The sequence below is a fragment of the Equus asinus genome, chromosome 9, assembly GCF_041296235.1.
Source record: "Equus asinus isolate D_3611 breed Donkey chromosome 9, EquAss-T2T_v2, whole genome shotgun sequence".
NCBI lineage: Eukaryota > Metazoa > Chordata > Mammalia > Perissodactyla > Equidae > Equus > Equus asinus.
Window position 1 is genome coordinate 28,754,795 of NC_091798.1, and position 14,920 is coordinate 28,769,714.

General features: G+C 43.9%; 1 protein-coding gene across 2 annotated transcripts in view; it reads left to right on the plus strand.

Annotated features, from left to right (window-relative positions):
- Positions 1-521: 521 nt before the first annotated feature.
- Positions 522-14,920, plus strand: part of GLRA1 (glycine receptor alpha 1) — a 74,061-nt gene continuing 59,662 nt past the window's right edge. For both annotated transcript variants that reach the window (XM_014846942.3, XM_014846941.3), the window contains exon 1: positions 522-712. In XM_014846942.3, the coding sequence (XP_014702428.1) occupies positions 657-712 (56 nt within the window). In that variant the 5' untranslated portion in view covers positions 522-656. The remainder of the gene's footprint in view (positions 713-14,920) is intronic.

Sequence of the window (14,920 nt, forward strand, 5' to 3'; positions counted from 1 at the left end):
CATAACTTATTCGGCGGGGACCAGAGAACACGGATCGCAAAGCGGCAGCAGACCGGCACGCAGGCAGGGGGACGAGATTCCGGGACTCGGTCGCGAGGCGCCAGCCTGGCACACTCTCCGGGATTTAACTGAAGGCAGCATCGTCAATCGCTTCCCCTCGTCCCTAAACCCCTCAGGCCAGCCTAGGGGCATAAAGCCCTGCTCTCACTAACCAAGATGCTCGCTCAATCTTACCGTCCGAGGCCAGCGCTCTGATCTCCACAGAAGATTTTTTTTCTTGTTTGGAGCTGGCCGTTTAAACAGAAAAACAGGGGTAAAAAAGAAAATATACCCACCCCTAAACGTGCTTCCCCAGCGCCGCAGGGAGCCAGCAGACACGCTGGAGTTTAACAAACAGCAATACTCTTCGCGCTCCTGAAAAGCAGGGCTGGACGCTCTCCGTGGTGCTGAAACGCTTCGCTGCTGCCGCTCTCCGTGGTACCCACAGCTCCCTCGCTTCAATTTCCCCTGGGGCTCTTCCTCTGCTCCCCTATTCCCCACCTCCCCTTAGCATCTGGATTATTTTTTTCAATAGCGCTCGCTGGTCTTGTAAGTGCCAATTTGAAACATTTTTTGCCCCCATAACTCGTGGACTACAAAGCACAAGGACCTGAAAAATGTACAGCTTCAATACTCTTCGACTCTACCTTTGGGAGACCATTGTATTCTTCAGGTATGCAATTTTCTACTGACCACATCGCTTTGATGGAAATGGGGTAAAGGAGCAGGGAGGCTGACTCTGTCCTCGATCCGCTCATTTAGGGGGAGGTGGGTGCTGTATACCTCTGCAATCGGGTCCTTCCATCCCACCCCCACCCGCCACTCCGCCCGCAGGGTGTCTGGCTTGTGCGTGGAGGTCTGAGACAGTCGTTGCTCTGGCAGCTGTTTGCCTTTTTCTTGTGATTTGTTTGCCCTTCCGCCTGCTACACCCCTACCCCATCACTGGCCCCCAGCCCCCCTGCATACGGGCTCTCACTTGGCTGAGGACTTTAGGGGGAAGCTTTAGGAGTTACTCAGTTTAATTAGGACTGCATTCTCTCTAACCGCAGTGCCGAAAACCTCAGCTCCCCGGTCTGGGAGCCAAGTGACAACTAGCGGTGACGGGGAAGGTTGCACTCGAACTCGCTGGACACAACATTTCATTTTCTCTCCTTTTTTGTTGTTATTTTCTTTTTCTGCGGGGTGTAGGTAGGGGTGAGGGTGTTGCTGAGGTTTAGTGCCTGGAAACGATATTGTTATGACCTCAGGTTGTAAAGCCCTGAATTTAGGCGCAGAGTAGATCTGTTTATGAACAGATTCTGGGAAACATTTCCCTTTTGAAACTTTGACTCCCTCGTCTCCCTCACTCACCTTTCTAAACTCTACTTTGTTAGCTGCAGATCCTGAACTGATGAACAATTCTTGTTTGTTTTGTTTCTTAGTTTATGTCTATCCCTGACTTAATAGCTGTTAAGTTGTCTTTCAGGTTAAATTTTTTTGTTTACAACAGAAAAAAAAAAAGGCTTAGTATTTTTATGTTAGTACAAGTGAAAAGTGAAAAATCACCTCTTTGGGAAGCGTTGAAATAGATAGTGCTTTTGTAAGTGGATGAATCATGCCGTCTTCAGAGGTGGTTATGATAAATTCCATTTACATGAATTGAAGGAAATTCTTCTTCTTCCACGACCTGCAGGGATCATTAATCTTCCTCATTTTAGATGCCTGCCTCTCATGTTTTACCATGGCATTGGATTAACAGTCATTTGGAAACAGCACTCCAGGTTGTTTTTAAAAACAAGTAGCCTGCGAATATAATTCTGTCCCACCATAAACATAAGCAAGTAATTCTTGATTTTTTTACTTTGTAGAGAGCTCTGCATATGAATTGCTGGTTTGATTAATGCATTGGTTTGTTTATTAAATAAATGATACCTCCCCCAGATTGTAAGGATCTATATGCAAGCCTCCCTTCATGTCTTTCTCTTGAAATAAAGAAAAAACTCCCTTCCTTCTCTGAGATTTTCAGTGCTAAAGCTTCTAATCTCCAGTTCAAATAATTCTTTGATAGGCCACAGTCCTGCCCGCAGCTCAGAATGCAAATAAGGAGTCAGAATGAAAAAAGTCCAACAATCCAGGGCCTTGTGAAATATAGCTACTTTATGAGGGAAAGGGCAGAACTCTTATCTAATGATATCAATTCCTTTCTCCCCTACATACATAGTAAAACAGTAAAATGCTGTGGAGGTCGGGTACTTGGTAACATTTGTATGCAAATTGATTCTCTGTTTGGCTTACCGAGACAGAACTGAACCAGGAAGATTAAAGAGCAAATTAATAGGACCAAGCACATCACCCCCCCCCAGCTCCTTTTTTCTTGATGAACAGTATGTAATGCTTGATTTTCTTCCTCAGACATTGTCTTTCACAAAAGGGAGACACAGTCCAAAAGGTTTGCATTGTGATCATATTGATAAGGTTATGAATCCACCGTATTAATTCTTCAAGTAAACTGATGGTGACCTATCAGGAAGCATCACTCTATCTACTTCCCTTACATGTGTCAAGGCATACACGAGCTACCATGGATATGAGATAGAATTCCAGGTGTTTGTAAGGAAGAAAAGTCATGGCTGTGGAGAGCTGGAAAGGAATTGGTACCATTGCACTTTCAAAATATAGGAATGGCTACATGATTTGAGGAGTAAACGTTGTTTCAGAAATGTTCTGTAATGTAAAATGATAAAAATAAGACTTGCACCAGGGAAATACCCTCAGCAGTTTTTCAGGGAGATGGGGAAAAAAAAAGGTTACGAGGAGGGAAAGTATTGCCTTTGTCTAATTAGCATTCTCATTTCTAACTTTCTCATTTTTAAAAAATTTCAGGTGAAAATACCAAGTATTGAAATCTAGGGGCTTATTAGATTGTATGTGGGGGTAAATGGAGACTGGCAGCTCCCTAGCAGGTTCTATTTGAATAACCCCTTCTCCCCCAAGGGAGAGGCACTGTGTTGGAATGAGCCAATCCAATCATCTCAGGCACCTAGGTACTCCTTAGATTAAATGATGCCAGCTGCTTACCTTGTTGAGTAAATCTGGGGGGCTAGAAAAGGAAAGGCTCTCGATAATAGAAGTGTTGCTGCATCAGCACGTAACCAGCAAAATGGCAATAATGACAGCAAAACAAACAAAACAACAATCGAAGTGAGTGAGGCGGAAATCTCATATGGTGCCAATACAGAGAACGATGAATCGAGGTCTTAGCAAGAGCTGAAGGGGAGAGAAACATAGGGTACTGGGAGACACAGCATTGCAGTGTTCATCAACTGTGTCCCCATAAGTAAAATGAGGTAATTTGGCTGAAGTTCCTGCTCTGATATTTTAAAAGCCTGTGGTTCTAAAATTCCATGAGTGACAGTCTAGGATTCAATAACCTAAATTTTGTCTCTTTATTTTAAATTAGGGATGGGGCTTTACATCCAGACCAGTCAAAAATAATAGGCAAAGATAAGGTTTTTTATGATAGAAACACATTCCCATTAAACCTCCTTTCAAGCCAAAGGAAACTTGCTTTGATTCCTAGAGCCCTTAGGGTGGCTTATGGCTGGGAAGGGCCAAGAGTGACCCCCAAATTTACTCACCTTCTGAGTCACTCAAATAGACTCATGGTGTTTAACCATGCTGCTCAATCTTGGCACTATTGACATTTGAACTGGATAATTCTTTGTTACGAGGACTGTCCTGTGCATTGTAAGATGTTTAGCAGTATCCTTGGCACCAGTTGCACCCCTTCCCTGAGTCATGACAGTCAAAAATGTCTCCAGGCAGTGCCAAAAATCGGGGAAGGGGGGTGGGAGGGGATTTCCTGCAGTGGAGAACCACTGGTATGGAATGACCAAATATTTAATCTGCTGCTCTGATGTACAATTACGAGGAGAACAGTCTAGTTTCCTTGAGAAAACACCTCTCACAAAACACGCAAAGTACCCCAGTGAAGCAAAAAGGGACCCAGCTTGTGCTTGAGAAGGGAATAAAAGCAGAGGAGAGAAACCAAATCTAAACCATGAGTGGTTTTCCCAAAAGATGATCAGCTTTCCTTTATGTGCACTTCCATCTGCCATCCCAGTGGATGCTTCCTTGCACAGGGTTTTGTTCTGAATATGGCACTCCCTTATTAAGAAAGGTCACCAAAACCTTGAAGGGGAGATGTTTCTATTCACTCTAGGGTCAAAAGGAACACGGCAAATAGATTGTTTGGTATCTCGGTCCTGAAAGGCAACCCAGTTGAAAGGTAAATAAGCTTTCCTTTGAGGTGGTCCCTCTGGCTCCCCAGTCTCCAAGCTTGCCAAGAGAGGCAGATGACCACTTGGATCTTTTCCTCCTGGTAGCGTAGCTGTATTCTCCCTCAAATCTTACCCGCTGCATTTGGGGTACTGCGGAAAGTGTCTAGGAACTTCTGAAATGGGCCCAGGACTTTTTCCTAAGGAAAGAAGCCCCTTGAGCAGTCTGCATTAGGACCAATCAAAATGTCAGTCTACCCTCTTTTGGGGGCTTGGGAACCTTGAGAAAGAGAAAAGAAAACATCATTTCTTTTGTTCCTGAGGGACGGCTTGGACAAGAACCCTAGGCTAGTGAATGGAGTTATGAATCAGCACATAACATCTGCATATTTGCAAAACTGGTAATGACCTATTGGGATATTTAGGGAACTGATTTTTGAGACCATCTTATGAAAGAGGTTGCAACCATGTGGTGAATTGGGAAGAGCAGGTAGGCTATGATTTGAGAGCCCCCTTCTAGAGTTAGTGCTGCTCCCATCCTGCAGCATGGCTTCCACAAGTCTCTTTCCATTGTGGGGACTCAGGTTTCTTATCAATCAACTCAAATGACTGATTCCTATGCTTCTAAGTTCCCTCCAGTCTCAGATAGGGTCTTGATTAAGGACAGGGGCCCACACCCACAAAGGCTCGGGATGAATTTGCTTTGGTGCTGATATAGCCTTCATTTCTTCACTAGGCATTTATTTGTCATGTGTTTATGTGTCCAGTCCAAAACTAGGCACTCTGCAGGGGAGACAGAGGTAATAGATGCCACAGTCCCTGTCCTTGCAGAAAGGGGAGTCACTTCTCCCTTTAAAGCTACATTAAAAACGTTTTTCCTTCTTCAGAGGGCCCACAGATCTCCCCTCCAGACAGCCTGTGTGCATGTCCTGCCACAGCATCACATTTATGTGGGCGTCATTAACTTTATTTCCTTCATCAGCTGGCAGAAGCCAGAATGATTTTTAAGATGGATGGCACTGTCTCCCGCCTGGCCATCTCGACGCCATTCTGCAGGTTTTCTGCTGCTTTAGACAAAGCAGCTTTGGCCCAAAGGGCAAGAGACCTGGGATCCAAAATTTAGCTAGTGGCATGACCTTTAGAGGGTTCCATGACCTTTCTGGCCCTCAGTTTCCCCAGCTGTAAAATGAAGGGAATTGACAAATCACTCGCTCTAAAATCACTTTTAGCTGTGCCAGTCAAGGATTATCTTCTCCCAGTCTCCTCCATGACAGAACAGTTTTGGTTACAATTGTTGCCGCATATTTTAATTATCACAAGAAATGGCAGCATTAAATTATATTCAACCTCAAAGGTCTGAAAGAATTGAGGAGGTCACTAAGCAACTTCACTCTCTGGAGAGTTATCTCAACCCGGATACAATTATTGAGAGACCCCATAAATATGTCAGTTTCCCCAGGAAATGCTTCATAAAATGGGAAAACATGATGCCTTGATCACTGTCCTCATAGATCTCAACAGTGGCATAAGAAAGAGACCGGAGGTTTCTATACATTTATCGGTAATTCTGTTTGGTTTTTTCCTCCCCCATAAAGACTATGTTTTAAAAATTTTGTTTATCAAACCGTGTTCATCACCATCTTCCCCATCTTTACTAATCAAAGGCATACATAACACACTGAACATCATGGGACAAGCAGCATTGCCACACTGAGTTGACCTAAGAAAAAACAAAAGTCAGGGCACGTGATGCTTTTTAGCTCTCCCACAGAGCCTTGTCAGAAGTAAATATGCAATTTGTTAGAGTCTTCGAAACATTTAAAACAGATTCTGAGTTCTCATTACTATTTCATGAACCCCCTAGGTACCCGGGGACCCCATTTGGGAAATATTAGATTTGATTTATTCTATATAGCTCCAAGAGAAGAACTGGAGTAAATTGATAGATATTTTTTTTTAATGTACACACACAAATTCTGGATCAATGTAATTCAGAACTTTCTGGCAGATCTGTCAAATGGTGCAATGGGCTGCCTTAGTGGTAGTGAGGGTCCCTGCCAGTGGAGGTATGCAAGCAGAGACTGAAAATCCACCTTGCAGGAGTGATGTAGAAGAAATTCAAGCTGCTTTTGTGGATTGAGATTTGTGATTCGCTGCAGAAATGTAAATGAAATGCAGGTCAGAGATAAATCTTCACGATACTTATATTTCCTCCTTTCCTGAGTCCCAAATTAACTTCTGATCTTTGTAAGCTCTCTGAGTCATGCCATAAACACACATTCACTCGTACCTTTCCTTTCTTTAAAATGGATAGGATAATGAATAAATTGGGCAATAAACACACACGCACAATGCGACAAAGGATTATTAAAAGGAAATCACCTTGGTTACATAAGAGCCTGGTTTTAAGAAATGAGAAGGACCTCAGAATAAGAGAATGTCAAAGCCGGAAGGACCACCAGAAAATGCACTGGGCCAGGACAAGTCCACAGGCACAGATGATGTTCACCGGACTGATGGGCTGTGTGGCTAAAGGCCTCTCAGCCCTGAACTCCAGCTGTCTCTCCTGAACCAACTTCCTATTAAGCCTAACACACAGCTGAAAACACCATAGGGCCAGCCAGCAAATTCATTCAGAAAGCACATTAGAAGGGAACAATGCCCGGAGATGCTGAGGAGGGGGGCTCAGCCACATGGTGCCTATGCTTTGTAATGCAAGCCCTTATGAGGGGTGCTGAGTCCCCAAAGCTTTTGAAACTCCTTATAAAGGCTCCCTTTGTGGTTTTCTGAAGTTGATATTGTCCGAGTCTCCCGAGGCTAATTCAGTGCAATTAGATTACCACTCTCTGCCTTTGAATTCCGCTGTTTTTCAGTGTCCGCAGCTAAATGAGTTTACCATTTTCACAGGGAGCTGCTGCCAGTCATTAATCCCAGCCATGAAATGGGCAGCGTTCTCTCTTGCCTATTCCACTGGGCAACCCACAGGCACCTTGAGAACCAGACTCTGCTCCCTTCCTCCAAAGGTCCATCCTCAGTCTCCCACCCATTCAGCCCCCAAGAGTCGCACTTTCCTTCAGTGTCTTAAGTACCAGTGGAATCATGGAGACTTACAGCAGCTCTATAAGTCAACAGCCCTCAAAGCTAGCTGTGAGGGGCTTGTCAAACATACAGGTCCCCACCATCATTCTAGACTACTGAAACAGAATCTCTCAGGATGGGGACCCAGAATCCTGGAGTGTTAACAAGAGTCTCCAAATCACCTGAAGATCTCAGTAAGAGGCTGATTCAGACTCAGGAGGTCCGGGGTGGGGCCTGAAAGTCTGCATTTCTAACAGCCCCCAGGTGATGCGATGCTTCTGTGGACCAAAGATTTGAGTAGCAAATCTCAACATTACTCTGACTGGGGACCCCTGATTTAGATCAACCCTTTATTTTGCAGACGAGGAGAGGATAAATGACTTCTTCCAGGTTATAGAGTGAATGGCAGAGCTACCAAAGCCCACAAAATTGTGCACGGGCCCCACACTTATCTGCATGTCAGCTCTAAAACCGCGTGCCCTGGACTCTGTCACCGCACTTTCCTTCCTTCAACCCCCTCTCACACTGTCCTCCCTCATAAACACGTACCTCAAGAAGGACTCCTCAGGGAGCTATCCCCAACCCCAAACTGGTGGCCTGGTCCCTGAAGTCCTAGTGCATCAAAAGCTCTCATTCAAAAAAACAGCTCTCATTCACAAAGCTGGGAACTCTGACTGTGTGAGGCTGGATAAAGAGAAGGGGCACCTGAGGAACAGGCTTTGAATCCTGGCACCAAGGGGCCCTGGGACACAGTGACGAGTCTGTTGGGATTGATGGAGGAGGTAGATCAAGGTGATCAGAGGGAGGGAATCTGCAGTTTCTTTCTCCAAGGATGGCCTTGCTGACCAGTCTTGCTGTGCCCATTGTACTACCAGCCCTGCATAACTAGAGGCTCACTTAGGACTCCCAGGTGTTCAGACTGCTGCCCCATTCTACCATCTGTCTAGCCTCAGGACCATGTCCTTCCTTCTTCTCTACCCCCTTGACTTACATCCTTTCCACAAAGCACGTTAGTATCTTATACATCAAATAGAGTAACTTTTGTGATCGTCAGCCTCTGAGAGCTGCGTGTTCGTTGCTGTGTGCTCAGTCAGACAATGCTCCCCAGCTCCAGAGATATGCGGCGAGGCTGATGCAACCCTGGCTGCCAGGGAGCCTTCAGTACTCTTACAGGAGTGCTTCACAGTCAACAAGGTCTTTCAGAACCACAATCCCAGATGCACTTCCCAACCACCTTAAAAAATACACACAAGACAGTGGTTACTATCCCCATTTTAGGTGTTGAGAAAACTGAGGTTGGGAGAAGAAAACTGACTTGCCTAAGACCAAACTGTTAATCTCAGGGTAAAGCCAGGATTCAAATACAGATCTCCTTCCTCCTAGTTCACCATACTGCTATATATATATATATATATATATATATATATATATATATATATATATATATATATATACATATATATATATATGTATATATATGTAAAAGAGAGAGAGGAACATATATGCTTATACACACACAAACACACGTATATATATTCCTCTTTAAGGTGCAGCCCCTGTGAGCTGGTGCAGATATCAGGCTAAAAGCCCTCACCTCTCACCCTCTGCCACTGGGCCTCAGGGATGGAAAGAAGCCTATGAGAGAAGAGCTGGGAATTTCCCATCAGGCCTTTGGTTTGACAGCCATATTCTTCCAATTCTTAGCTAGATAGGTATATCTTTCTCTGTCCTTGGTAATTTTTAATTGTACAATATATGCATACATTCTCCCTTTTGAAAATTCTAATACTAGACTTAAGCCTAAAATTCCCTTTGATAATGATGTCCAGGTCCCTGCCAGCATTTCTTTCTTTGAGGGGTATCCTATTTGATCATTTTGTGGAACGATATTGCCCATATAGTTCTGCAATTTGTTTTGTTCACGTATCAACATGTCCTGGGAAGCTTTACCCGTTGAGGCATACGGCCCCACCTCATCTTTGTAACGATTGCAGAGCATTTTATGTTATGGATACCCCACTGTTTTGCAGTCATCCCCCTACTGATGGGCATTTATACTTTTTTCTAATTTTTCCACCACAATCAGTGCTGCAATAACCACAGTGCATCTTTGTGAACATTTCTGATGTTTTCCATGTAGATAACAAGTACAAGGAATGGAATTGCTGGAGCACAGATCACGTACATTTTTTATGTTAATAGCTACTGCAGGCAGGCATTTCTTTCTTCCTGAATCTTCCCTCCTTCCCTCCTCCATGATGCTCCTCCTCAGCTTGACTGCAACAACTCACTAATAATATTTACTATTTGTTGAGTATCTATTGAACGTTAGGTACCATGCTAACAACATCACATGCCTCATCCCATAATCCCACAAAAATCCTTAGATGTAAGTACTATTATGTTCCCATTTTACAGGTAACAAAACTGAGGCATAAAGAGGTTATGTAATTTTCCCAAGGAAAGACAAATAGATAGAGGCAGAGCCAGGACTTAAAAACAGGTCTGACTCCAGAAAATATTCTTTGAACTGTTGCACTGCCATTGTTGCTCCAAGAATGAACCAGGGAGGAGAAAGGAGGAGACTGAACTAGACGAGGAAGATAGAGGCAGAAAAGAGATGAACTTGCCTCTTAAGACAATCAAGGGCTCATCTCCTGTGGGTGGTTCTAGATAATAATGAAGTTAACATACCTCTATAAACAGATGTGAGTTTTCAATGTCTGTCCTTCACATGGGAGGGATATTGCCTTAACTTCCGCCTCCATCACTGAGGTATGTGGTTAGAGTTCTACGGATAGAAGCCAGTTACTGCAGCACATGCTTTCTTCTCTGTCCCACCTGCCTTGTGGCCTAGATCGCTCAACTGAAAGAGCCACTTAGGAGTACAGGAGAGAATTTCCGAGTAGGGAGGTCAGGAAGAAGAACAGCAGAGTCTCTGGCTCAGGAAAAGAACCTTTTGTATTGCTAGTCCCTAGTACTCAGACCAAAGACCTTTTCAAACCTTACACTCTAACCCCCAAACACACAGCCCTGAGTATACCCCATTTCCTTTTATCTTCCATATGGGAGGTTGGAGAGGCAGCCCAACTCCAGCATTGGAGTTCTCACCAAAAGCTCCCGAGTTGCTGCTTGAAAAGCAGACCCAGGACATCTCTAGGCCAGGAACCCACACCTAGTCCAGATGAGGGTGGAGAGAGCAGAATGGGGAAAGGCAGCAAGGACTGGCTGGCCCTCCTTTATATTCAAGAGCATCACTCCGCACATGGCCTGTGGGAAGCCCAAACGATGCTGTCTCAGACACCTGTTTCCATTGGCTCCCTGAGTGACACCAGAGACATCTCTGAAATTGACCCTAGCAGGCCTGTTGCTAGTAGATAAACACAACAGAAATCCCCTGACACCAACTTTTGAAATAAACTTTCTGGTTTGTTTGTTTACATTATAAACATTACACATGCTTGCTATAAAATATTTAAACCACATAGGAGATATGTCTAAAACTAAAATACACAGAAATCTTACTCCCTAGGGTAAATCACTTAACAGTTTGATATTCATCCAAATGATTTTAATAACATAATAATGACAAAAACATGAGTGCTTACTATGTGCCCAACACCTTTCCAAAAGTTGAATATGTATTAACCCGTGTAATCCTCAGAACAAATCCTGTAAAGCATGTACTATTATTCATCCCATTGTATAGATGAGGCTACAGATGAGGAAAACAGAGAGGTTAAATAATTCCCCTAGGGTCGCCCAGGCTGCAATTGACAGTGCCAGATTGGAATCCAGGCTGTCTGGCTTCAGAGGGGCTTTAACTGCTGTGCTACGATAGTAAGCTGTTTCTGTTTTACAAAAATGGGATTATAGCAAACATCATGTTCTGCAACTTCCCTTTTCTCGTTGGCAGTACCTTGTCAGTGTGCTTACAGATCCATCTCACTCCTTCCTGCATTTGTGCTCCCCTTCGCTGAGCACACCAGGTTCTAGTAGGACACAGCTCTCAGCTTGCCACAGCATAGCCCCTACCTACATTTCCAGCTCCTTCACACCAACCAATTTCCAGCTCAGACTGGATTTCTCACTGGTCTCTGTAACCTGCTGGTTATTCTCATGTCTGCGCTTTTCTCACACTGTTCCCTATCCCTCCATAAATCTAGAAAAACCTCTCCCCTTGTTTCTGCCCTGGAAGACACACCAACCAGCTCTGGATTCAAGCTAATTTGACTTTGAATCCTGCCTCCGTCACTTCCTTGTGGTGTGATCTTGGTGGTTTGCTCAACCTTTCTGAGCTGCAAGTTCCTCGTCTTAAAAAAGGGAGATAACTTCACCAATAAACAGATAAATGAAGTCACAATTCAAGCGTTTCTCCCATGCAGAGCACAAGCCCTTAACAAATGGCAACTCCCCCTCCCTCAATTCTCTGAGATCCTATCCATGCCTCAAGCTCCACCTCTAGCACCACTTCCTCCACGAGGATTCCCCTGGATTGCTGCCGTCCATCCCCCAAACTGGGCACAGGCTCTCTTTCCTAAATCCCCTTGGAAATGTAGGCATTATCCTTGGCACTCAGTTTGTTCAAAGTGGGCTTACATACATTTGGGTGCCCTTCTAACTTTCCTGCTGGACTGTAAGCCCTTCAAAGTCTAGGAACTTAATGAATTTCTCGGTGCATGTGAAAGGCCAAGAAGACAAGAGACACATCCCCCAGTGCTTCCCAGAGTGTTCAGCTTGCTCCACTCCCCCCTCATAGATGGCACCCTCCCAGTGGTTTAGATATATTAGACTTCAGTGCCTGTTGGTTTGAGTTGCTTTGTCTCCACATGCCGGCTCCCATCCTCCTCTTATTGGCTCTGCAGAAGCCCAGGACTGGAAGGCTTCCAAGCAGCCAACCCCAAAGCACTGCTGTGTCTCACCACGACCCCTCTTTGCTCCAAGAAATGAGTCACGGTGAGAGTGAGCTAGACATGGCAGCTCAGCCCTGGCTCTGTAGCTGGTGCCGTGAGGGGCTCGGCCTTATCCTTGCCGGCTGGCCAAGCATGTCCAAACTCTAGCAGTCTCCAAATGTCTCAGCCACCGCAGAGAAGGCTGCTTCCCATCATTGCCTGGGTCTGCAGAGAGACCCCTTCCACAGAATAAGGCAAACTTTCTAAAATGGTTTTTAAGTGTGTAGAAAGCATGGGCCTCATTGGAGACAGTTTTCTCGACGTAACCTAAAACATCTAGTAGAAAAAGAAAAACTCTTCACAGGAGCCAAGAAAAGATTGCATCAAGCCCAGAGAGAAGGGGCTTGGAGGAATTCATTGAACATGGCTTGGAATATGAAAAGCTACACTTCCTGCAAAAGAAAGTGACAAGGCTAGGTAAATCTCTCATGCTGCCTCGAAATTGGACAGCCTAGAGAGTGGAACAAGTTTTTCCTCCCCTGAAAGTACTGCTCTGACTATAACTGAGTCTCAGTTTTTCCATCCCTCAAATAAGACTGGACTTATGGAAAGACTATGGGTCTTTCCAGCTATCATTGCATAATTCTTAAATTAAGTCGGCTCAGCGAAGACTCAGCATTTAAAAACTCTAGCCTGGGAATCAGTTAGATATGTTCTGGAATCCTGGTTATACCACTTGCTAGCTGTATGCCTGGGAGCAAGATAGTCTTTAAGATTCATGAGCCTTAATTTTCCCCATCCGTAAAATGGCAATGATAATTGTCCCTCCCTGACAGACCACCCTAAGGATTAAATGGGAGAAGACATGTAGAGTGTTAGCAGTGCACATGGCACAGAGCATTGTGTAAAGCAGGAAAACCATTATTACTATTAATAAAAAGGGATAGGTGCAAAGCATTGTGGGAGCATAAGGAAGAGTCTGACTAACTCTGCCTGGAGGTGGGGAGACAGGACAAAGTTGAAGACAATTTTTTAGGAGTCAGGACACTTAAACTAGGCCATAAAGAATGACTAATTCACCAGGTGGCAAGAGTGCCAAGAGAGAATGATGCAGGCAGAAGAAAAAGTCTTGTAGAACAAGCAAGCTGGATGATGTGGAGCTCAAGGGCAATGGATTGGCCAGCTGTCCACTGTTACCTAGGCTTGGCCCAGTCCTGCCCTGCCCCATTCTCTCCCAATGGACCTTTTATCATTTGGAAGCCTGGCTAAGAGTGGATAATTTGTTCATTATCCAAAAAATATTTATTGAATTCCTACTATAAGCCAGCAATTGCTCTAAGTTGACAGACATAGTCCCTGCTCTCACATAACTTAACTTCTAGAAGGGGTGCAAACCAATAAACAAATTAGGAAGCTATAGAATTTCAGGCCATGGTCAGTGCTATAAACTCAGTAAAACAGGATAATGGGACAGAGAATGGGCCACTGGAGTCCACCCAGGGCACCTATACTTTCACACGGGCCCATTATCTCCCTTGAACCTATGACATAGGGAGACAGGGAGGTGGGAGAGGATCGTTTCTTTCTACAGATGAGGAAACTGAAACCCTGAGAGGAGCAGTGACTCATCTAAAGCCTCACAGCCAATAAGCAGGTGACCTCATTCCATGCGGGAAAGTCAAAAATATCCAGGCAGGAAGATTAAATGGAGGAAAAAAGCAAGTAGCAAAACAGTATGTATAGCAGGTTCCCACTTTTATTTTATTAAATGTTTTATTGTTCTCATATGGGAAAGAAAAAAATCTAGAGAAATGGACCCAAAACTGTTTATAGTTGTTATTATCTCTTAAGAATGAGACTATGGGGGACTTTTATTTACTACAGTAAATATTTCGGTAATGCTTGAATGTCTTACAACAATATATATCACTTTTGAAAGCTGAAAAAATAGATTTTTTAAAAAGAGGATGTCAGGGAGTGTGGGCACACAATCAAACTTGAAGCCCACCTTAATAAAAGATGATCTTCACAAGGTGGGAAAAAAATATGTTTGGAGTGATCCAAACCAGTACTCAGTTGATTGGTTTTCACCAAGCAACAACGAGCCTAGAGGCTGAGACTGTTTGGTGTGTTTGGAGGAATTTTCTGAGCAAATGGAAGTTGTTTTTCCCACTGAAGTCATTGTGCTGGAAGTTAATGTCATCGGAAAATGGAAGGCCAGAGTTATATTATAGACTTGGGTTTTTAGATCAAGTGATGGATGGGACATATTTTCATCAGGGTGACTGAAGCCCTACCTAATTCTGTGTGTAATTTCATAAAATCCTCCTGGTCATAAACAAAGTTAGAGATGGAGAGAATTATCTGACCCAATCCTTTCAATTCCCAGGGAGGAACTGAGGCGATGGGAAAAGGGATTTGTCTAAAGTCAACAGTGAATTAAATACTCAGCCCAGACAAGGACTGAGGACTCTAAGTTTCTTATTACCATGACAATTTTCCCTAAAATCTAATGATTGTTCCACTGGTAGTGTACAAGATAAATTTCAATGGTACGGGATAATTCTCTTTTATTTTACTTATCATGAATTTTACTTTACTGGGTACTAGAATTTACTGATTCCAGTATAATACTGATAGTTTATTTTAAGCTAA